Source organism: Sminthopsis crassicaudata, chromosome 3, assembly GCF_048593235.1.
Source record: "Sminthopsis crassicaudata isolate SCR6 chromosome 3, ASM4859323v1, whole genome shotgun sequence".
NCBI lineage: Eukaryota > Metazoa > Chordata > Mammalia > Dasyuromorphia > Dasyuridae > Sminthopsis > Sminthopsis crassicaudata.
In genome coordinates, this window is record NC_133619.1 from 84258817 (window position 1) to 84284777 (window position 25961).

A 25961-nucleotide genomic window follows, 5' to 3' on the forward strand; every position below is an offset into this window, starting at 1 on the left:
GCCTTTAGTGCCAGTGCTGCTGCAGGACAGCAACATTCTGGCCAAAACTTCTTGCTCGCTGCTGAGTTGCTTAATTGTCTTATAATGAGAGGAGGCAGAAGGAAGGTTCTAGAAGCAACAGCTAAGTACCTCTATGAGTTCTCTCTTTCTCTGTCACTTAAAAGTTGATCTCATCAATGCAAAAAACAACCATAATCCTAAAGGACCAGTGATAAAGCATACTGTCCACCTCCCATCATCCTAATGGAAAACAGAGCAGTAATGAATTAAGGGGTATTATTATTTTTTGAACATGGTTAATAAGGGAATTTATTTTGTGTGACTATCCATACTTATCCCAAGTTTTGTTTCTTTTTTCCCCCAAGCTATATAGAAAGCAGAGAAAATTTTTGTTCATTGAAAAAATAATTTTTTAAAAAAGCTGACTCCTATACTTTGTGTGTGTGTGTGTGTGTGTGTGTGTGTGAGGGAAATGCCCATATCTCCTTTTGCAGATCCTCACTTTGCTCTAGATTTCTAGATTCTGGGTTTTTCGTTCACTTAAATAAAATTGCTTGAAAAGATCACAAAGAAAGACTTTTTCATTTTTATGCATTGCTCCAGTTTATTAAAAATTGGCCTCTGCACAACTCAGCAATATTTAAATAAAAAACTAGAAGCAGAAAAGCTTATGAAAATGACAAATGTATGTAAAGCTCTGAAATTCAAACTCATAAATAAATATAAGTAGGAAACATTTCTCTATACAGGGACCGGCAACTTTTAATTAACAAAAGCTAAATGAATCCACGTGCAAATAATTGAAAACATTTTTAGCAATTTGATTACAGAAGATATAGAGAAAACATCTTTAAATCATAAAATTCTTTTATTCATATTCCAAAAACATACCAAAAAGTAGGGGGTAGAAGAAGGCTTTTAGCTGTGCCCTTAAAAAATATGAGGAGGGTGTGTCTTCCCAATTCCTCAGTTACTCTTATTAGCATCTTCTTAAATGGTCATTAATCATTCTAAGGCCTAAAGCTAGCTGAATCAAGTACTTCATGATACTGAATAACTGAGCCCTTAAAATAGTACATTCTTCTAAAAGGTTTTAATGTGTTTTAAAAAGAAGCTCTTTTAAAATTTAAAAAAAAAAAGTATTTTTTTATTTAAACCACTGAATTTTCAGATAGAAAGGGCCTTAGAACTCATCTAACCTAACCCTTTCAAAGTTACATTATAGCATGAATTTTACATGCAAATAGTATGAAAATAGAATAATGGACAAATACATAGGATGATCGTAACTACATCATTTTATAATTAGTTTTAATAAATGAACTTGCCTATCTTTTGGAAAATATATACACCTTCTAAAAATATTAAAGTGTCTTGTGCAATTTAAAAAAGAAAATATTATTGAGTGATTAATTGGGAGAAAAAAGTCATTTTAAATTTAAAAGGAATCTGTCTTCTGATTGAACTATAGTCTATTGGTGGAATGTGTGGTAAAGTAATAAAATGCAGAGACAGGATTTGGTAATGTTAACAAGTGATCTAAGGTTTGGATGGGCTTAGCTGAATGATCCTATACTGCCACCTGGGGAGAAATCACAAAAGAAATTTACTATTTATCTTAGATTTCTGACATTTAACATGAGTGCTTTTGGCTTTTTTTTTCCCATCCTGGTTTAGTTTCTATTTTTGGTAATCAAAGTCTACTTCATAAAATCTGAACAAACAATCCATTATATATTCCTTTCAGCCTTGTGCTGGATAACTTAAATCATCAGGGAAGGCAACCTATTGTAACACAACTCATCTTTTGAAATGTAACAAGTCCAATACAGTAACTGCTTGCTGTAAAACTCTCAGCCTAGAGAAATAGCAAACACTATCATCTCCCTCAATACAAGGATTTAAAGAGAGATTGAATGATGTCATTTCACCTTTAGTACATTAACAGGACACTTTATAACTATTTTAGAGACAAGGAAATTGAAGAACTAGAAGGTTTTTAGGCTTTTCCTAAAAAGTTAAACAGCATATTAGTGACACAGCCCAACATAGAATGCAGATTTCTGGACATTCTATCTAGTAACCCTTCAAACAGTGAAATAACTCCCGTTAAAGGCAACTTTCTTTGAAGCTGCAACCGTGGTAACAAATGACAGCATTGGCTAACACTTTGCCACAAAAATAAAGTTCTTAAAGCTTTACATTCATTGTGAATATGAAGTTAAAAGATGTCCATTTAAAAATGAATCTAAAAACAACCACATAACAAAAATACAAAAAACAAAAACGAAAGTCAGGTATAAACTCTCTATACAATGTTTCCACTGATTATTCTCAAGCTGATCACCTAGAACCATCCTCCTTGCAGGGTTCTCTCTTCCAAAGATGCTAAGAACCAAGTTTTTGGAGACTCTAGGAAGAAGTTAGTGAGGGCTTCTGCAGTAGAGTGCTTTAACATTCTCGATATAAAATATAGCTGCAAGAAAGATAGTATGGAGTAGATAGAGATCCTTCCCAGAAAACGGGAAGATCTGGATTCAAATCTTCCCCAGGCAAATCACTACTCCAATCAACTCTAAAAGTTGCAAGGAAGTGGCTGATCTTGGCCGGGAGCATTCTATAACAAATGAAATCACAGATCCATTCCCTGTCCCCTATCATTGTGTAAGATATTGCCAGCTAGAAACTGAGCTATATCAGTCGTCTTGTCACAGAAGAAATCCTATCTTATTTCTTCCTTCCCCCCTACATAGTACTACAAAAGCAGCCTATCCTTTAGACGTGTGATATCCAAGAGCACTGAAAGAGTAAAAGACGTTCTGACTGCAAACTTTATACTTGTAGGTAATTGGTAAGTTCCATGTGAAGGATTTAAGAGGACACTCTTGCGGTGACATTTTTGATCCGCTGCCTGCATCTCAAAAATTGTGATGAGTCAAGCACTGAAAAGCAGAAAGCATTACTGTTGCTGAAAATAGCCTCCTTGTCAGAGCGGTGTCTGAAGCCATCTGTTCGCTGTCACAAGTCCAATTTTTTTAATTGTTCATATGTCACAAAGAACTGCAATAGTCAGTTAAGGCCAGCAATAGCTCCTTCTTGACTCCAATAAAGTAACCCAATCAACGAAAGTGAACATACCTAGTCTAGTCCTAGATGTGAGGCCCAAGGAAAATGGCAAAGCTGCCAAGAATCTCTCTTCCATAGGCCTGCCTTGGTGCCATCTCCTACTCTACTTGTGTTGGAAGCAATTCCCAAGAGTCCCAGTTAAACCATATGCTAGGAGGAAGCAGGCTCCTGGCTTTTCTCAATATTACATTGTGCCAATTAGCTTATGAGATTAGTTAACAGACATGCTACTTTCTGAGTAATGAGATACAGGATGAAGGAGTTTCAGAGGAGGAGAATTTGCCATCTGAAAACTCCGGAGGGGAGTGGGGCAGCATAAGGGGAAGAGGCCCAGGCTGCTGGAACAGGCACTGAGGAAGGAAAAGGCTTGGGCTAAAAGAAAGGAATAAAACACCAAGTTGTTTTCCAACTTCACAATTTTGTCTGGGTTGAGTCCTGGACATGAAGTATTCGATTATTTTCTCCCTTCTGTGAAACTATGAATAAACAGCCTTATAACATTCTCAGCTTCTATCATGATGGAAAATGCTATTAGCATCCAGAGAAAGAACTATGGAGTCTGAATATGAACTAAAACATGCCAATTTCACTTTTGTTGTTGGTTTTTTCCTTCTCCTGGTTTTTCTCTGTTGTTCTGATTCTTCTTTTACAATATGACTCATGTGGAAATGTTTAATATGATTGTACATGTATTATATATAGATATAGATATAGATATATCAGATTGATTTGTCTTGAAGAGTGAGGAGAGGGAAGAAGGAAAAAAAGGGAAATAAAATCTTATAAAAATTACTGCCAAAAGCTAATAAATGTATTAAAAAGAAAAAAAAAATCCTCAACTTCTAACACATATCAGCTAAAATTGAGTTGTCATGTGGTATCACCATTACCTCCACTAATATATCATTTTTGAATACATCCAGGCTTCACATTGTCTGAAATGGAAATTCTAAATACTGTTCATTTTTTAAAAAGCAGTCTAATACAAATGTTTCTTAAAATCATAAGCAAAGGGATTTTAAAAATCATTCCCTCTCTATTTTTAAAAAGCATTAATCAAGTGATAATCACAACAAAAATTAAAGTCAAGAACCAAGTACCCATCTAGTATCAAAATATGAACTTTTAAATTGATGAAATCTCCAATTAAATTTGTCAAAATAAATAAATTGGAGTAATTGTAGGTTGCGGTGGAAATTGACTTACATCTAAGAGTTAAAAATGCCCAATGAAATGTAATGAAATAGGCTCAATAATTTTTTTCCTGTGGTCTTTTGGTTTCAGAGCTTGACATATCATTAATTAATTTATTAATTTATTAGTGTTGGATGAATGAAACTTATTACATTTATGTGGGAAATAGTGTCATGGGTAAATTATTGAGCATATTAATTTCAGGTAAATCTCTCTATGAAGTTATGTCTAACAGACTTGTTATTAAGGTAAAAATCCATCTGGTAATCCATCAATTCAATAAAAAAAAAAATCACTCCTATTTCATGTTTGACAAAACACAGGCAGTTAAGTAAGACACATAATTAAATTAGTAGTTGTGTAAAAATAGGAGTTCTGATCTTTTGACAGAAAAGAAGTGGCATATGAGTGGGTGAGCATAAAATTAAAGACATAGATTTATAGCCAGAAGGGAGGTCAGAAACTATCTAGTCTACACTTTCTTGTTTTACTAGATAAATACAATGATTTGCTCAGGATCACATAAGTTGTAAATGAGTCACATTCAAATACAGGTTTTCTGATTTCCAATCTGATATGCTTTCTATTATCCCATCTTCTGACTTACTCAAGTTTTCTATAAAACTCGATATGAATGCAAAGTCTGGTACTAATAATTATGTCACTTTGCCCTTTATTCATGTCTCAAAAGAACAAAATCTTTGGAGAAATCATTTTAAAACTCCTACAAAAAAAAGAAAAAAAGATATACAAACTCAATATTTTATGTATGAAAATGCAGGAAGTCATAACCTAAGGGCAACTCCCAAAGAATATGATTATCAGATTTGTTCTTTAGAATCACAGAGGAAAATAAGTTCTGAATACCAAGACTATAATTCATAGCAACATGATCATTATTATTTCAAAAATAGCATTCTTATATTTAAATAATCTTTTAGACTTAACGAAACAGAAAAGGATACAATAATATTCCAAGGACCAAGTCTTAACCAATTTGGCCAAAATCCTTTATACAAAGCAAAAAATCCTTCATTCTTCCATGTCTGTTGGGAAAGAAAGAGACATTATGTAAATGTAAATTGTGAAGTGGTCAAAAGCATTCTCAATTAACAATATATCTTATTTATTTACTGTGAAAAGAAAACTGACTAAGAAGATTTTTTTTTTTTTAAAGAGACTCTTCCATTTAGGAAAAATCCAGTCCTTCATGTATAGACTGATATAAGACTAATGATTCACTCCATAGCACATTGTTATATTCATAGAAAGTTCCAAAAAACTTAGTTTGAGTTAAACCCAGTCTTTCTGTTGTTTCTGATTGATTGATTTCCCTGTTGAGCTACATAAGGTATTAGACTAGAAGAGCAAGAAAGTCTTATAAAAAACAGAGCTCTTTTCTGGGGGCAAAGAACTGGAAATTGAGGGGATGCCCATCAATTGGGGGATGGCTAGTAAATTTATGTGATCATAATGGAATACTATTATGTTATAAGAAATGATAAGAAGGATGCTCTCAGAAAAACCTGGAAAGCCTTCCATGAGCTGATGCAAAGTAAAATGTACTGTATACAAAGGAGCAGCAATATGGTAAGATGATCATCTATATATATCATAAGATTTCTTAGAAACATGTTTCAAGACAAGTCTGAAGGACTTATGATGAAAGATGCTATCTATGCCCAGGGAAAGAACTAATGGTATCTGAGTATAAACTGAGGCATACTTTTTTTTAACTTTATTTTTCTTGTGGCTTTTTTTTTTGAGGGGGGAGGTGTTTTTTAAAGCTATGTTTTATTTTACAACATGACTATTATGGAAATATTTGCATGGATATATATGTGTGTGTGTGTGTATATATATATATATATATATATATATATATATATATATATATATATATATATATATAAAACCTATATTGTATTGCTTACATTCTCAATGAGGGAAAGAGAGTGGAAAAACAAAATGGAAGAGAATCTGGAACTCAAACTTTTAAAAACAAAAGTTAAAAATTGTTTTTACATATACTTGGGGAAAAAAATAAAACGCTAACCCCCCCAAAAAAAAACCCACTGCTATTTTCATAGGCTAACCAAAAAATTGTCAAGAATTAGAAAAGCCTGCTCTCTTCTCCATACTTTCATACTTTTTAAAAAATCTGCATAAAACCTCTGTTGAAACAGAGAAGTACAAGGATTAAAATAAAAATGAACTACTTACTTTTAAGGAAATTTCGTCCATTTCTCCACTTACACTTTCAGACACAATAGAGTTCTATTCAGTTCATATAAAGTCATTTCCTCATTACTTACAAAAAAAATTTTGCTTTCCTGTCACTTTTACAGATTCCAAATTAAAACAAATGAGCTATAATGATTAAAATCTTGGGAGGTCTATTACCTTAGAACCTTTAAATATTACTCCACTTAGTTTGATTTTACTGGCAATAATCTTTGCTTTTAACAGACATATACTGTGGTTGATCTAACAAAAGAAACATCAGTGGGGGCTCATGAACTGTAATTTTCAGCAGATGCTAATCTAAAGTGTGTCTTGTTCTCAATCTGATCTCAGAAATAAACCTTTCAGAAAGGTGAAAGTTCCTAGGGAAGAAATTTTCAATGCTACACCCGCCCACCCCACCCTCACAGTGATAGGTATGTATGCATACATTCCAAATTTATTCCTAGAAATTCATCCTTACCTGTAACAAGCAATCCAGGGTGCTTTTGTAACCAGAACATGCTCCATTTTGTAATGCTCTCTGATTCATCATACGTGTTCTCACAACGTCAATAGGATTTGAAGCAAGAGCTCCAGCTAAACCACAGGTGAAGCTTGAGCTATTAAGAAAGACAGATAACTGTTGATATCTGAATTAAATGCCAATATCAAATATTGGGTCATAAGCCCTTCCTTCATCATATTAGATTTCTTTTTTTTTTTTATATTTTTATTTTTTTGCTGAGGCAATTGGGGTTAAGTGACTTGCCCAGGGTCACACAGCTAGGCAGTGTTAAGTGTCTGAGGGCAGATCTGAACTCATGTCCTTCTGACTTCAGGGCTGGTGCTCTATCCACTGTATCACCTAGCTGCCCCCATATTAAATTTCTTGAGGGAGACTTCTAGACTTGCAGAAGGAGATGCAGGCTAGAAGATAACGGTCAGGTTATGCCTTATCATGTCTATTCAGGTTCTTTAGGTTTCACCATCAAGAGCTAAAACTTTGAATATCAGACAGAAATTCAGAAGACTCACAGGTAATGAAAGAAAATCATAGATATAAAGAAGATTAAAATCCATCCCCCAAGAGATAAGAATTTTAAGTATATTAACAAATAATTCTCAAAAGAATTGCAAATTATTAACAACTATATGAAAGAATATTTCTAATCACTTTCTCTTTTCCTAACAAATACAGCTATCTTTTTCATTTTAAGCAAAATTTAATCATCTGTTGGAAGTCTTACATGCTGCAGTTAGCTCAGGGCACACACATTATAAGAAATTGGTTTTGAAAATCTCAACATCTTGTCCCAAATTGAAAAACTTTTAAAAAGAAACACACAGTAAACATCTGAAAGTTCTTACATAGGTGTATGGTTTCTCTTTTCATTATGATACCAATTAAAATTTTTAAAGATAAACTAATAATATATGCATTAGTGATTCAAACACTCTTTGAAAAAATTGCTTTTATACACATTTTGAGTATCTACAACAACTTTCTTGCATATGTGACCAAATTAAACTTCATGACATGAAGATCTGGATTCAAGTCATACTTCTATTAAATACTGGCTGTTTGACCGTAAGCAAGACACTTAAGCTCTTAGGGGCCCCAGACAATTAAGATTCTAAATTGCAGAGTACATAATAATCTGCTTTGTAGAGAAGCATTCCCTATAACTATGAAATCACAGGTCTGCCCCCTGGTAACTAAATAAACAAACAAAAAAGATGTATTAAATCTTAATTTAATACTCAAACCCAGCTAATATATTTTTAAAGAGACATTACATGGACATACAGAAAGTGTGTACAGACAGTATCTCCCATCAGGCCAGACAGAATGAGATGCTTCTTGGTGATGTCATAGACTGGTAATTCCACTCCAACAACAATAGCGGCTCTCTGAGCAGTTAGGGATACTCCCTGAATTAAAAAAATGAACAGAATATAGCACATTAAAGGTAATCTTATCCAATATGCTGCATAATTCTGCAGATAGTATTCCATTCGAACTAAACAATGTTGGTATCTTTTTACCCAAGAAGAGACAAACCAAAAGATACTAAACTTTCAAGAGACAAAAGCTGACAACCAGAATTTATACAATTTATAGAATAGGAATTTATATTCCTATGAGAAGGAATCATTTTAATAGCTACTTTTCCTTTTCTCACACTTGCTCAGGTACTTGCTACACTACTGAACTGGGGGGGGAGGGAGGGATAAAAATATAAAAGTTTTAATGATAAAATATAAATATACCTAGAACACTCAGAGGTTAAAAGATTTGCCCAGCCAGTGTTGGAGGTCAGAAGTGAGCCTGGTTGTCCTAACCCGAGGTTGGCTCTCTACCCATAAATCATTGCTGCCTTTCATCAGTATCATCATCATCATATATAATACAATTTAAATACTCACCTTCCAAAGTCCTCTAGTTCCTTCTTGCTGGTAAATATTGATGAAGTTGCCTATCATTCCTCCTTGAATCACATTGCTTTGAGCTTGCATTCTTATCTATGGATTATTTTAAAGGTCCAAGTTAGAAGAAACAAGTATTTTCCTCCAAATAAATGCACCTGAAGACTATCAGTTAATAGTCAGTCATAAGAAAAATAATGTACAACACAAATAATTTCATAAGATTCTCATCAAAAATAGCTCCCACTTTCCAGACTGTACCAGACCTAAAACTATATTATAAAGTGGCAGTCATCAAAACCATTTGTTACTGGCTAAGAAATAGAGTAGTGGATCAGCAAAATAGGTTAAGTTCACAAGACACAATAGTCAATGACTATATTAATCTAATGTTTTATAAATGAAAAGACCCCAGCTTCTGGGATAAGAACTCACTATTTGACAAAAATTGCTGGGAAAATTGGAAAATAGTATGGCAGAAAAGAGGCATTGACCAATCTCAACACTTTATACAAAGTTAAGGTCAAAATGGGTTCATGATTTATACATAAAGGGTGATACTCTAAACAGATTAAGAGAACAAGGGATAGTCTACATCTCAGATCTGTGGAGAAGGAAGGAATTTATGTCCAAAAAAGAATTAAAGAATATTATGGAATTCAAAATGGATAATTTTGATTTAATATTAAAATAAAAAAGTTTTGAACAAATAAAAATAATGCAGCCAAGATTAGAAGGGAAGCAGAAAACTAAGGAAAAAAATGTTTATATCTAGAATTTCTGATAAAGGCCTCATTTCTAAAATATCGAAAGAATTGACTCAAATTTATAAGAATACAAGCCATTCTCCAAGTGATAAATGGTCAAAGGATATGAATAATTTTCAGACAAAGAAACTAAAGCATATGAAAAAGTGCTCTAAATCATTATTTATTAGAAAAATACAAATTAAGACAATTCTGAGCTCACTTCACACCTCTCAGATTAGCAAAGATGACAGGAAAAGATAATGATGAATGTTGGAGGGGATGTGGAACACTGGGACACCAATACGTTGTACCATGTTGAGAGTTTTACAATTATTTCATTTGATCCTCACAATAATCCTCTAAGGTAGGTGGTGTTATTGTCCCCATTTTACAAATGAAGAAACTGAAACAAAAGCTAAATGACTTGCACAGCATCTCATAGCAAATGTCTGGTGCCAAATTTGAAGTCAGGTCTCCCTGAATCCAGGCCCAGAAGTCTAAGAGCTGTGACTCCCCCCAGATACTATCCTGTGTCTATAAGCTCCTCCTGCAATTAATGCAGGAGTACACATATGCTGGGGTTCGGTCCAGACTCTGAATTAGTTATGAGCCAAGCCACTTCTATTTTCAAACCGCTGTCCTGGAAAGTATGCCAGAAAGGGTAACACAGGACGTACGTCTGCATGATGCCCTTTATACCATCACCTCACTTGAACTTATCAGTGATCTTATCAGGTGGCAGGGAGTTCACACAGATAAGGTTCCAATATAAAGATTGCTTAATACAGTCTTGGACATTTTTTTTTAAGAATGAGAAGGGATTTCTCTTGAATTCTTTCTTACCCAGCATGGGCACTTGATAAACATTAATAGAACTGAATGAACTACTTGGCTAACCTGATTTTCTCAGGGACAAATGAAAATTATCATCATCATAATCTTAATTTTCTAAAAGAACTCTGATCTCTTGAGCGTTAGTAAAAGCCTTTATATTTAAAAACTAAGATTCTTTTTTTCCAAACTTCTTAGTTAAAATAAGGGGAAGTCATAGCAAAGTTAAAATTTGAGTCACTTTTCCAGGAAAATAGTACTTGCCTTGAGCTAAAAATATGTTCTTTATTTGAAAGTCAAAAAGTACCCAACAGAGGCTTAGAAGTTATGATTTTCAAGAAAGAACATTCTGCCTCAAGTGCTATTCTCTGTGTGGAGTTCTCTTCCCAAATCCTGCTTCCATTTGCTCAATTTTTTTTTTTCCTGAGACAATTGGGGTTAAGTGACTTGCCCAGGGTCACACAGGCAGGAAGTATTAAGTGTTTGGGACCAAATTTGAACTCCGGTCCTCCTGAATTCAGGATTAGTGCTCTATTCTTTGCGCCACCTAGCTGCTCCCCTCCCATTTATTCAATTTTGACTCCAACAGAGATCAGCTTAAATTTTCTCTCTTCTATGAACCCTCCTCTAAGAGTTTCAAGCAGAATCAAGTTCTTTCCTGAATTTCTCTTGTACTTTATATCTCTTTTTATCATACCTTCACATTGCCCCAGGAGGCTTCTGATTCCTTTTTAAATGACTGAACCTTGAAAGTACGCCTTTAATACTTATGACTTGTTATTTACAGCCAACATCATGATCTGTTAATGTGGTTATGGGATTTAACTGTAAAGGATTCCTGTTGTATAGATGATTTTTTATTTATTCAGTTACTAAAATTTCACAAAGGAGGTATTAATCTGCTCTATCCACTGTAAATAGCTGGCACAAAAAAATTGTTGAATGAATAGTCTCTTTCTAAACCCTAAAAACAGGATTAACAAATACTACATTGAATATAATTACTGCTCCAAGAAATTATGTTCCAAAACAGCTAAGACTCCCTTAATTAATTGGACAAATATTAATTTTCTTATCTCTTTAATTTGCAAATGAAAGTTCTTTTCTGAGATGATCATTACCAAATATATTTTATGAGGCAAATTAACCCCACATGGTCCCTGTCTTTTTTTCCTCCTTTAAAGTTACTTTCATGAATACAAATTTTAGAAATTTCAGGCATGAAGGGATGTGAAAGACTGAGGGAAAAAGAGATAATATGGAAATAGGAAGACTGCTTAGCCAGCTCAAAAAAATCCATAAAAATTAAATTTTCAATTGGTTTATGTTTTAAGGAAGATACTCTATTAATGATAATACCTTTTGGCAGTTAAACCTCCAAGTGAATTATTTTTATTATGTGTATATAGTAAAATAGGTTTTTCCTGCTAAAATTCTCATAAAAGTTTTTTGTCCATTGAAAGGAATGTAGATCAAAGCTTCTTAAAGTGTGGGTAGTGACCCCACATGAGGTCATATAACAGAATGTGAAGATAGTGGGAAAAATGACAACAATAAAGGTATCAAATACATCCATCTCATTAGTATGCAAATTTGCTTTCATCTTTAACAAACGGTAAAATTATATGTATATCAAAAGAATTGTTTTAAAATAAATTTCTTTATGATTTATTATCAGTTTATTATCAATTGATTTGTATTTTATATATCTATATACCTAGGGTCACATAAAAATGTCTCAGGTGAAAAGGGGCTACAAGTGGAAAAAGTTCAAGAAGCCCTGATATAGATGAACCTACAAAATATGTAAAAACACATAAAAATAATAACTTACTTTCAAAACATCTGTTGGATTGGCAATGGATGAAGAAATAACTCCAGAAAGAATCCCACATATGACATTTAACAGGAGGGTTTCATCTATGAGTAAACAAAAGAAGATCACTATTTTGTCTTTGATTTGAGAAAGGTGTGACTTGGTTTATGCAAAGATAAAGGTCTCTGCATCTTTCAGTTTCCTCATCCATGTAATGGGGATCAAAGTAGGTGCTACTTTGTGGTTCAAATGAGGTAATAATGCAAATGAAGTTCTTTGCTACATAAATGTCAGCTCTTGTTATTATCCAGAGGCTACATGGTATGGTAGAAAGAGACCTGGCCCTGGAAAAAGAAGGCTTGACTTAAGTCCCATCTCTAACACATACTGATGGGAAGACTCTAAGCAGACATACTACTCGAGGCAACCAAGATTATAAATGGCAGAGGAAGTGTTTATCTGTATTGATAGATGGAGTTTCCTCATCTTGAAGTTCCCTATACCTATTAATCACAGCTCTCATTTTATCATCATCATCATCCACTAGCTAATATTTCCTTCTAATAGAATATAAACTCCTTAAAGGCAGGGACTCTTGTTTCATGTTTGTATCATCATCATCAACAGAACTGAATATAACTGTGACACTCTTATCATTTTACAGATGAACTGAGAACAAAGTCACAAAGCCAACTAATCAACAACGTTTATTTAGCACCTATAGTGTGCTAGACACTGTATTAGACAATGGGGATGCAAAGAAAGAAAAGTAAATCAATTACTTCAGAGAGGCTTATATTGTCTCTGATGATAGCACAGAACTCAGAATTCCTAATTTTGACACATGGTTAGCCTGTTAAACTATGCTGCTCTGTGGGGAAATAAGAAACTGTTAATAGAATCATAAAATTTCCAAACTGGAAAGGATCTCAGTGATCATTTTGTTCAGGCTTTTCATCAGACAGATGAGGAAAATAACTAGAAACAGCTGCACAGATTTCTCCTCTATGCCCTAAGTTCTTCCCATTTACTAAAGTCATTCAAGCGCTAGCTGCATTTTAGCTAGAAGAATGGTTCTTGGGAAAGTGTTTATTTAACAGCAGATAACCTGGTATGAGTTTGTTCAGATAAAAGTCTACAGTTCATTGGTAAATAACAGAAATGAATGAGTCTGTACAACCAATCACTCACAATCCCTTTTCTCATGCAGTTTTGCTTAATTGCTATGGAGCTTTTTTTAACTTGTTAACCTTGTTTGCTCTGGCCTTGATTTTGCTTGTCCTGTCTCACTGGGTCTCTCTGTTTCTCAAGCTTTCTCTCTCTGTCTCTCTCTCTCTCTCTGTCTCTCTCTCTCTCTCTGTCTCTCTCTCTCTCTCTGTCTGTCTGTCTCTCTCTCTCTCTCTCTCTCTCTCTCTCTCTCTCTCTCTCTCTCTCTCTCTCTCTCTCCCTCCCTCCCTCCCTCCCTCCCTCCCTCCCTCCCTCCCTCCCTCCCTCTCTCTCTCTCTCTCTCTCTCTCTCTCTCTCTCTCTCTCTCTCTCTCTCTCTCACACACACACACACACACACACACACACACACACACACACACACACTTGAATGTGTGCATATGTTGTTGAAAGCTAAAAACAACTTTGTTTAGTAATCAGACAATTTTTTCAGTGTGTAAGAAATCCTGGTTAACCCATGTTCCCTCAGTTTTCTCAATTATAAAATGGAGATAATAATAGTACCAATCTCCCAGGATTATTGGAAGGATGAAATGAGATCATTCTGAAGAGCTTAGCACAAGACCTGGCACATGGTAAACAACAAGAGTTTATTCTCTTTCACACACTGTTCACAGGATCCCACATATAAAGCTGAAAGACCTTTAGTCCAATGTCTTCATTTTATAGATGAGGAACTGAGGCTCAAAGAAATTACACGACTGGCCAGAAAGTAATGCAGGAAAGTAATTGAGAGTTTTAGTGATTTACCAGGGGACTTATCTACAGTGACATAGCTAGTATGTGAAAAAGGACATAAACTCTGCTCTTTCTGATACAAAGACTCGGTCCTTAAACCATTAATGCTTAAGAAAAATATGTCATATCCTTTTAAAAATAAAGTATTTATGTATATACTAAACTGAGTTGTTTTTGATAGTATAATGCCAGAAATGAATAGAAGATAATCTGATACCAAATTGTAATGAAATCAAGAAGGCAGACAACTGGGCTTCTACCCACTAGGAAATAAATTTTAAAATCTGTATATTTCCTCACTCACCTTCTGGTCGATCAGCAAACATTCTCTTCAAGCTCTGATAAATGCCTATCTTTATTGTACCATAAGAAGCTTGCCGTAACATTGCAGGGGCAATCCTGGTGCAGCAAATGTACCAAAGAAATATAAAAGAAGAAAATGCCAATAGAAAATATAAAAAATCATTTGCAATTACCCTAAAAATTCACATGTATAGATCAGACACCTATTTAAAGAGAATCTATTAGAAAGTGTCTGGTCTTTTCAACTTGAGATGTTATGAACTTTTTCCTATGAGGGCATGGTATCAAAATAGTAATACTAGACTTAGGAATCAAGAAGATCCAACTATATTTCTAACGGTTACCAGCTGTGTGACACTGTGGCAAGACACTTGACCTCTGTTAAACTCAGTTTCCTCATCTGTAACATGGGGATAACAGCTTCTACCTCATAGAGATATTGTGAGGATTTTGCTAACCTTAAAACTCTATATAAATGCTAGTTATTATTTTTCTTATGTATAACAGGACTTGTCTTTCACACTCAAATTGTATTAACCAATTTCTTAATTTAATGCCTAAGTTCAATCATCTCATCTTCACCCATCTAGGAAAATAGGTACTTTTTTTTTCATCATTTATGGTAGTTCAATAAATATAAATCAGTAATCAGCCTTTTACATCATCAATGAAAATATAAGTGAAACACATAATTCTATCAACTACTGCCAAAATATATATGAAAAACTGTGATGTATAAAAAGTTTGAGAGACATAGTTTCTGGGTAATTTTTATAAATTTATTAATCATATCAGAATATAATTAACAAAATATTTAATTAACTAGAAACTATAAGTCTTGAACATTTTCTACACCACAGGATAATATATTTTTCATAAAGGATTTCCACTTCTCCCTGCAAAATATCATGAAATATGGACATTGATTTTCATGATTCATTTGATAGGATCATTGACTTTGGGCTAAAAGGAACCTTAGAGCAGTAGTCCTTAAACTTTTTAGGTGGGGGGCCAGTTTACTGTCCCTCAGACTGTTGGAGGGCAAAAACAAAAGCTCACACTCTGCCCATTTGCCATAACCCGGTGGGCCGCATAAATGTCCTCAGTGGGTCTCATGAGTTTGAGAACCCCTGCCTTAGAGATTATCTAATTGTATGCTTTCATTTTAAAGATGAAGAAACTGAGGTCCAGAGAGATTAAGTCATGCCAAAGTCTCATAGTAGTTTAGCCAGAAGAGCTTGGACTCCCATGCACATCCTCTGATTCTAAATCTAGTACTCAACCTCTATCCATGTTAATATAGTGAAAACATCACTCATATGGTAGAATGACAAGTAACCCTGTTGTACTTATCTAAGGTATTAGATCCCTAGGATCCCTAGGGGGCCCCAAGATCCTTTGAGGAATCCAAAAGATCAAAACTATTTTAAAAATAATACTAAGATATCATTTGCCTAATAATAAGTAAAATTATTGCTTTTCCCTTTTCCAAATGCATAATGTTAAGTTGAATTTTCTTCATATACTTCAATCAAAAAAACAAATCACAAAAGACTGGGTACAGAAATATATAGGTGAACCCAATCATCTTCTATTAGGTTAGACCTTAGAGAATTAAAAAAATTTTTTTTCAAAATATATGCAAAGATACTTTTCAAATTCACCCTTGCAAAACCTCATGTTCCAAATTTTTTCTCCCTCCCTTTAACCTACCTCCTCCCTTATTAAATCAGCAAGTAATACAATATAGATTAAACAAGATATTAGAGAAATTTACAAAAAGTTATTAAACAATCTTTTATTACTATATTGGAAAATATTATTTTGGAAAATAGGTATTATTCAATAAAATATGATACTTTAATGACATAATGGGCTTATTATTGTTTCAAATGAATACATATTTTAAAATTTTATCCATTTTCATTTCTATTACAGTAAATATTAATAGATATAACTTAGGTACATAAAAACTCTTTGGGGTTCTCAATAATTTTTAAGACTATAAAGAGGTCCTAAGGCTAACAGACTTTAGAACTACTGAACTAAATAAACTACATTCCTAAAATGAAATCTATTTTAAAGATAAAAACTTATAAAAAATAGATATAGATGAACTAAAAAACATAATTAATTAAAGCTTATTGATTCAAGGCAGATGTAAAAGGCAAAGTTTTGCCTCTAAACAGATCAAATATCAGACATAGGGCTAAATGTTATTATTGGATTTGTAATGTATTATAGTACCATGTACTATGATATATCATATATAATACTATGTTGATTACAGAAAGTTCTCACTAAATCAGGATAACATAAGTAAATAAAGGCAATTTGAAAGAGTGGAATATCTGTATTTGAATTAATTATTAATTAAGTACTGCCAAATACAGCAGAGGATAGAAAAATAAGTGTATAGAAATGAAAAATATGGAGGAAAAATCTTGAGCATCATCACATTTTTAAAGATCATAAAAATCATTTTTATTTTTTTCTGTAAGCATTACTTTGGAGAATTTTATTGATTTTAGAAGTTTCTCTTATTACTAAAAATTAAATGCACAATAAAATTTTATTTACCCAGAATACAATGCTTTCAGCCCTTCTTCTCTGAATATCCTTACTAATGCATGTAACATTCCACGATATCGAATTTCCTTGAATTTGGCATCATTTGTCTGTCCCTGAATCTGGAGACGTGTCTTGGTTAAATCAATTGGAAAAGTACCTTAAAATTTAAAATACAGAAATTAGTAACAGAACTAATTTTTAGAACTTCACTTTAGGCTATGTAAGGAGAGGATAAGAATCAAACAATAGCAGTCATTGGATAATTTATTTTTTCATATTTCTCTGTGTTCAGAATCAGTCAACAAAATCATGTAAGACATTTATCAGTGTTACACACATATATTTGCCTGAAAACATTTTATATACGCATATATGAACGTACACACATATATTTATACACATACAAATATACGCACATATACATAAATACACACATATGTATGTGTGTGTATGCAAAACATTGATGTTTCTTCAGCAAGTTTTTGGTACGAGCTAAGTAGACCCATAAAGAAGAGCAATGAAGCGTTGATATTTTTGCATATAAGAAAACACATTAATATAGTGTAAAGAGAAATCAGACAAAATGCTCATTTTTTGAAAAACAAAACAAAACTTTAACTTCCTACATCAAAAAAGTTTAACCCTATTCACTCAGAATGAAGTAGTATTTAGCTAACCATGAACTTGTTTATTAAGTACTGAGTTAGGAAGGCAAATGTAGATTCAAAATATTCAAATTGTAGATGCATAAACATCTTTTAATGGGAATTATTAAAATTGGGAAGACTGAACTCATACAAATGAAAAAAAAAAGCTAATGAAATACAGATTATAAAGTTTTAATAGAGAAAGAGAATCAAAATATCTCCAACATTAGATAGAATAAATCAAAGCTGGGGCAGAAGCCTTTTATGATACCCCTATGACAGGAGCTTTTTACTTTAATTGTGTCATGAACCCTATTGGTAGTAGAGTGAAGCCTATGAACCCTTTTCCAGAACATTTTTAAGTGTATAAAAATGAAATACATAGAATTACAAAGGAAATTAATTGTCAAAATTTGTTTGTGAAAAACAAATTATAAACTCTAGTTAAGAACTGCCCTTTTCCAGTGGCAAAAAACTGGAAATTGTGTGGATGCCTATCAATTAGGGAATGGCAGAATAAGTTATGGTATATCAATGTAATGGAATATTACTTGTTCTGTAAAAAATGATGAGCAGACAGATTTCAGAAAAGTCTGGAAAGACTTACATGAACTGATGCTGAGTTAAGTGAGCAGAACCTTGAAAACACTGTACACAATAACAACAAGATTATGTGATGATTGACTGTGATGGCTTTGGCTCTTTTCAACAATGAGGTTATTCAAGGCAATTAAAATGGGCTTAGAATGGAAAGTGCCATCCACTCCAGAGAGAGAACTGTGGAGAATGAATTTGGATCAAAGCATAGTATTTTAACTTTTTGTTATTGTTGTTTGCTTGATAATTTTTTCTCTTGTGGTTTTTTTTCCCCTTTTGAATTGATTTTTCTTGCTCAGCATGATGAATATGGAAATATTTTTAGAAGAATTGCACATATTTAACCTGTGTCAGATTGCTTGCTGTTTTGGGGAGGTGATAGGAAGGGAGAAAAATCTAGAACACAAGATTTTGCAAAGCCAAATGTTGAAAACTATCTTTGCATGTATTTAGAAAAATAAAATACTATTAAAAAAAAAAAAAACAGCCCTGCTATAAGTACTCATCAAGTTCTTAATAAGTATCTCTAGTGATGGGTAACCCACTACTCATTTCATTTCAACACATATATAAAGCATCTACTATGGAAAGATGAATACTTGAGAAGATATAAAATTTAGCTATAAATGGTCCTTGCCCTCATGCAGCTTAAGATCTAGTAGAGGTATAAGACATATACAAAAATATCTAAAACATATACTATTATATGATAATACATTAAAAGAAGTGCTGAAAGATATACAATGAAACCCAAAGAGGAGTTATAGGGGAGGATCAGAGAAGACTTCATCAAAGAAAACGTATTAGGCTTTAAATTTTAGGTAGCACTCAAAAGGCAAAGACTGAGAAAAAGAGATTATTCTTGTCATAGAATACAAAAGTCAGGTATGGAAAAGCATTATATATATTCAAGAGATAAGAGTGACTCAATTTAAGGAAAGCATAAAACACACTAAGGGCAAATCTGAAACAAGCTTGCAAAGAGCAGCTTCAGAGCATGAGGGGCGTGGCATGTCACCCAAATCTGAGACGTGGAATAAACTACAGAAATCAGTCTCAATTATACCATAGGCAATAAGGAACTATGGAAGCTTTTTGAGTAGAGTAGGAACATGACCAGATTGATGCAAAGGAAAGTTAGCCTGGCAACAGGACAACCTATGATTTGGAAGGAAGAATAATTTAATAAGAGAGCGAAGATCAATTGGAAGGGGCAGAACTATTTTACTCAGACCCAGAGTAGAACCAAGAAACCAGGACCAAAAAGGTCCTTAAATCCCTGCCATATCTGTCTCCAAAGCACACACACGCATTTGGGGGGAGGTCTTCTTTAGTTCTCTCTTCTCCAAACTCAGTGTTAATCAATCATCAAATAATGTGGCTTCCAGTTTCCTCACCATCCTGGTCCCATCCGGCTCCAGTTTGCCAATGTTCTTTTGGAGAGATGACCTCCAGAACTAAATACAGCACGTCCAGTGTAATGTGACCAGGGAAAAGTACAGAGAAATTCTAGACAAAATAAGATTAGAATCGTTTTTCGGCCTGCCATGTCACACAGCTCACTCATATGGAGTTTAGAGTCCACTAATATCTCCAAGCCACACCCCTGCCACACACAAAATTGTGTATCATGAGTATGCAGATATGCATGTGTACATAATATGTACAATGGGTATATGCACATACATACATACCACTGTCTACTCACACATGACAGCCTACCTTTTATCATCAAAACCACAAAAATCCATTGTTAAACATAACATGGGAAACTGTCAAAGATCTAAAATCCTGCCATAAAAGCTAGTTCAACAAAAATTTATTAAGCATCTATTATATGCAAGCCATCCTGTTGTTAGCTGCAGAGGATACAAAACCATAAATAAAACAAGGAGCCTATGTTATTCAGAGTCCTCCAAGAGGCAGCTTGGCACAGTAGATGGAGCACAAGCTCCTGTCTCAGAAGGCCTAGGGTTAAATTCAACTTCTGATGCTTCCTTTATTTCACCTCTTAGGCCTCAGTTTTTTATCTTATAAAATGAGAAAGTTGAACTAGGTGAATTTTGAGATTCCTTCTGCTTCTCAATTTATGATTTATGATTGTGATTCACAATCTGTTGTTGTGAGCCCAATTTGGGGTTTTCTTGGCAAAGATACTGGACTGGTTTGCCATTTCCTTTTCCAGCTCATTTTACAGATAAGGAAACTGAGGCAGAGTTTTAAGCAACTTGCCCAGGGTCACACAGCTAGTGAATGTCTAAGACCAGATTTAATTCAGGATGAAGAGTCTTCTTCCTGATACCAGGCCCAACATGCTATCAATTGTGCCATCTCACTGCCACTTTTCTTACAAACAGGAAGGCTCCCTGATATGGCTTGTTTGTGCTGAACCTATGCTGGTTCAAAATGATTATCACTTTCCTTTCTAAGCTCTGACAGACCATCCTTCTTGCTGAATTATGACATTAGAAATATTAGAGGTATCAACACAGAGAACATAAGTAGTTAATCAGCAACCATTTTCTTCCTGCTGCCACCTACACTCTACCAGGAAACACTACACTATCTTTCTTTCAAACAGTGCAACTTCTATCCTATCACCTCCCGCATGGAGCTTTATCTGACTTTCCCCTAGATCAACAGAAAAGGCAGCCTGGAAACTTTCCTGGACAAAAGTGTGCAAAGGTTCAAAAGAACATTACAGACTAAACAAGGGAAAATTGGGCATGATGGAACTCAATAATCCAGTGTTCAATGAACCAGAAAGCATGAATTACTTATGAAAGAATGTGTTTGATTTAAAAAAATAAATAAATAAAATAACTGCTGGGAAAACTGGAAAACAATCTGGCAAGAATCAGGCTTAAACCAACACTGTACAGTGTTGTACATCATCTTCCACAATATGGATATGTGATGTTAATATTAAAGATTATAGATTTTTTTTTCCCTTGCTGAGGCAATTGGGGTTAAGTGACTTGCCCAGGGTCACATAGCAAGAAAGGGTTAAGTGCCTGAGGCCACATTTGAACTCAGGTCCTCCTGAATTTAGGGCTGGTGCTCTATCCACTGTGTCACCTAGCTGTCCCCACATTATAGATTTTAAAATTTAGAAAAGAAGCTAGGGTTCAAAGCTAAGGTTTTGGATAAATATAGACAGCATATCAAAAAATCTGTGGATAATTAGGAGTTAATTAATTGCAGATACAGTGCTATATATCCTATATACTCAAGAGTCATTGGAGTTATACCAACCCATGGGTTTTTTCCTGTATAAATCTAGTCAATTGTGGGCTAACTGTGGCATTGAAGAGAGAAAAATTAAGCCAGATAAAGGGAGACAGCTGAAAAAAATACAGACAAATGACCTCAAAATTTTCTTTGGCCAAGAGATTTAACCCTTCACCCACTGGACCTTGAACCACAGCTGCTAATAAATAGCCAAAGTGTCTTCTTTTGTTTAAAAGAAAATTTACCAAATATAGGACAGTTTGAACTCTTAAGTTAATGTCCCATGACCCAATGCTTTGCATTTGAAATTTGTTTACATTCAAACAGCATTTGTTGGTTTAAGATTAAAACACTACTACGTGGAACTACTACGTGGAGCTATTACATGGTTCTACTACATGGAATAGGCAAAACATCCTCAGTGGCTTGCTGTTCTTACCACATTCTGCAGTGATAGAGGCCAAACCTCCATAGACAAATGGTTTCCAGCTAGGAGCAGACATTCTTCTTATAAATGTTTCCTCTCCTTTTCAATTTACAGAAGCACATCAATGTAGTTTCCTACAAAGAGAGAAATAAGATATTTCAAAATTATAACTTCTCATAAGATTCTCCTTATTTCCTCTAAGTACTTCACATTTTCTTTCATTTGAGAAAAGATTGAAAAGAACTAGACGTAGGGATTCCCGAATTATCAATGATAAAATAAAGGACCTAGAGATGAAAAACTAAAACTGTAGAGAAATGAGGGACTAGCAGAGCAGAATGTTGTATACACTGTTAAATGTGTCACTATATCAGGTATTTTTTGCTGAAGTGTTTTTCTTTGTTTAACTGGAGATAGATAATTTTACAGCTGAAGAAACTGAGTCAGAACAGAAAGACGTTAATTGACTTGCCCAGGATCAGACAGCTAGAAAATATCTGAGGTCAAATTTAAATTCAGGTCTTTTTGACTCCATGTGTGGCATTCTATTCACTATATTGTGAGCTGTGTCTAGGTGGTCTACTATACTTCTACAGCTATGGAGGACACAGTTTGACCTGTCTTTGTATCCCAGTGTCTAATACATAGTAGCTTAATAAATATTTACCGATTAATTGACCCATGGCAAACTTAAGAAGTGACAATGTATCTGATGGAGAGGTAAAGTGGAAGTTGTTCTAATATTAACAAACAAACAGCAATAAACAGATCAAGTGTAGTTTTGTACAAGTGTCATGCAGAAATTATCCTCTAGTTTGGCACTGGAGCTAAATGGTCACTGAAATGACTATGGGTATAAGGGCCCTCCTCAGCTGTCCATTCTCTCAGTAAGGAGTTCCACAGTAGAATTAACACTGGATAGGGAGTCATAGGATCAGGGAAGAATTCTGTCTCTATCAGAGGATCAAATGAGATAATATCTGTAAAGTACTTAGCACATTATGTGACATACATTAGGTACTTAAAAAATGCCCGCTTCCATGCTTCCAAAATCCATGAGCAATAGTATATGAATATATAGTAACACAGCACAAAGTCAACACTGGGCATTAATTCTCTAGCACTATTTTACTCATAGTATTATGAATTGTACTGATCAGTAGATTTGGGGGGAGTTTTGTTTGGACCTGTGATTTCATTGTTGCAGAAAGAATTTCTTCAACTGATACCACTCCTGTATAATTTAATCTTAGAGAGTTGCATATAAGCCTCTTTTCTGTTGTTTGTATAGTGAAGTGTTGATGCTTGCCAATGTTTCTTAAGTCCATTTTTTTTTAATCAAATGTTGAGAAGCAATGCATACTGGATAAAGAACTGGTCTCCAGTTAGGGAAACTTGGATTTAAGTCAGAGCAGCTGACAGGGCACCAGGCTTGGATTCAGGAAGATCTGAGTTAGAATCCAGCTTTATTTTAGGCTGTGTACCCTGTAAAATGCTTCAGTTTTGTCATCTGTAAAATGGGGGCATACGGAAAAGGAAAGAAATGGCAAACCACTCCACATCTTTGCCAAGAAAATCGGTCCATGGGGTCACACAGAGACATAACTGAAGCATGGAACAACACCAAACTGACTATTTGACCCTTGGCAAGTAACTTAGTCTCTCAGTGTCCCAAACAACTCTTTAAGACCATGCATGATAGAGCAGGTGCTGACCTGCACAGGTAGAGGAAGTTTCCTTGCACCAATAAAATCACAAGAATTTTTTTAAATGCAAAGAAGTTAAATAATTTGCCCAGAGTCATGCAGGTAGTGCATGTCAGGGTCCCCTTTTGAATCTAAGAACTGTCTGTCCACCTTGGTCTTAACTTTATTTACCAAATAGCAGTCAAAGAGATATTACAGAAGAGCCAAACAGCAGATTATTTAATGACTATTTAACAAAATCTGCAAACCAGGGCTTGTACTACTACTATTTTCTGAGGTGTCACAGTTTTTAAAGATGACTTATTGCTGGCATGTGGCTCAAGACCCTAAGTCATTATTAACTTTTATTTTCATCTGGATAGAAACCCTTCAGAAGGATGCCAATGAAACAAAGACCCAAACAAGGAAGGAGCCATATTTTCATGTCACTGTCTACCCCAAAGGTTTTAAGAACCATAAAAGATTTCATCATATTATCTATCTGTTGCTGCATGGAAACAAACCCACAAATAAATAACCCCCACAGCTCTACCACAGTTTAATTAGCTGGGAAGAGGATAGAAATTCTCAAAATAGCTTTGACCTTTGCTCCCACCCTTTCCTAGTATTATAATTCTAAAACATCCTAAGGCTGGTGAATTTTTCCACAGGATATGCTACTAATTTCCATGACTAAACCATCTTCAAAGATTGTGCTTCCATCAAAAGGAGCGAAAGTATACAGCTGGCAATCATTTAAATGGATATGATCCAATTATTATCTCTTCTTATTTAATTAATAACAGCATTAACAGGCTTGAAAATTTACAACATATTTGAGAATTTCATAAACTATCTTGTAGTGGTCCTTCATAAAGATGTTCAGGGGACATAGGGTGGGGAACAGAGAGAGCAACAAATACAGGGAAGGGCTGAGTCCCACATCTGCAGTAGAAAGAAAAATGTGGGGTGGTTGCTTTTCCTTGTCAGAAAAAAAAATTCAATTCAACTCAACAAATACTTATTAATACTTACCCCAAAAGGCATTATGCTAAAACTCTGAATAAAAACAAAAGCAAAACAGTCCCTGTCCTCAAGAAGCTTATCTTCTACTGATACCATACAGTTTTTGCTTACCTATGCAGATAAAAAAAAAACAAAGTAATACAAAATGTAATTTTAAGAAGAAGAAAATAACCAAGTGGATTAGGAAAGGGAGCAAGGGTTTTAGAGCTGTGCTTTGAAAAAAGAAAAATCTTAAGTGGTAGAGAGAGAATGAGTGTATTTTATTTTTTTTATTTTTGAGGCTGGGGTTAAGTGACTTGCCCAGGGTCACACAGCTAGGAATTGTTAAGTGTCTGAGACCAGATTTGAACTTGGGTCCGCCTGAATTCAGGGCTGATGCTCTATCCACTGCGCCACCTAGCTGCCCCTGAATGAGTGCTTTTTTAAAAAGAACACCGCAGCCAATACATAGAGAGAGACTACTACAATGAATTGACTAGGTCCCAAAGTAATATGAAGTATCTGAGAATTGAGCGATACAAAGGATATCCCGAAGGTAGACTCAACAAGATCTGGCAAAGCTGTTTGGAATTAAAAACAGCAAGGAAGAGATAAGGATCGGTAACCAGAGTGACTAGAAGAATTTCAATAGAAATCTGGAAGTTTAGAAAAAGATGAATTTAGGGATGTGAGGGAGAATAGATATAAGTTTGAAATGCCCTTAGTATTAACAGTATGAACATATTATGTTCAATAAAGCTTGGATAAGCTCTTGTTTGGCAATCCTTTTGTAGTATCTCTTTTTGAATATTATCTGGTAAAGTAAGATCAGTGTAGATACAGAACAGGTCATGGAGAGACAAGAAGATTCAAATGACCCTGGTATGCTGTAGCAACTAGGGAGGAGATAGCAAGAACGCCAAGGCCTTGGAAATGCACTAGTTTCACAAACAAGGCTTGCTATCAGAGAACAATCTGTTAGTCAGTAATAACAAAGTTTCTGAGACAATCTAAGTCAAAGAATTCGATGATGGGGTACAATTCCACTTCTAAGGCATAGAATTCAATACCAAACCACTCCTCAACTCTACCTCTAAAACTACTCAATTCTACCTCTAAGTCATAATGAAATACCTGGTCTTTCTATCTTTTTCCTATAAAT

At 34.4% G+C, this 25961-nt stretch overlaps 1 protein-coding gene across 3 annotated transcripts in view; it reads right to left on the bottom strand.

The window, feature by feature from the left end:
• Positions 1 to 577: 577 nt before the first annotated feature.
• The window catches only part of SLC25A30 (solute carrier family 25 member 30), an 87950-nt gene continuing 62566 nt past the window's right edge, over positions 578 to 25961 (bottom strand). For all 3 annotated transcript variants that reach the window (XM_074299131.1, XM_074299130.1, XM_074299132.1), the window contains exons 2-10: positions 22122 to 22243; positions 17217 to 17364; positions 14638 to 14732; positions 12388 to 12473; positions 8974 to 9069; positions 8354 to 8478; positions 7028 to 7166; positions 5286 to 5366; positions 578 to 3060 (exon numbers count right to left, since the gene is read on the bottom strand). In XM_074299131.1, coding sequence (XP_074155232.1) covers positions 3019 to 3060; positions 5286 to 5366; positions 7028 to 7166; positions 8354 to 8478; positions 8974 to 9069; positions 12388 to 12473; positions 14638 to 14732; positions 17217 to 17364; positions 22122 to 22185 — 876 coding nt within the window. In that variant the 5' untranslated portion in view covers positions 22186 to 22243 and the 3' untranslated portion in view covers positions 578 to 3018. The remainder of the gene's footprint in view (positions 3061 to 5285; positions 5367 to 7027; positions 7167 to 8353; positions 8479 to 8973; positions 9070 to 12387; positions 12474 to 14637; positions 14733 to 17216; positions 17365 to 22121; positions 22244 to 25961) is intronic.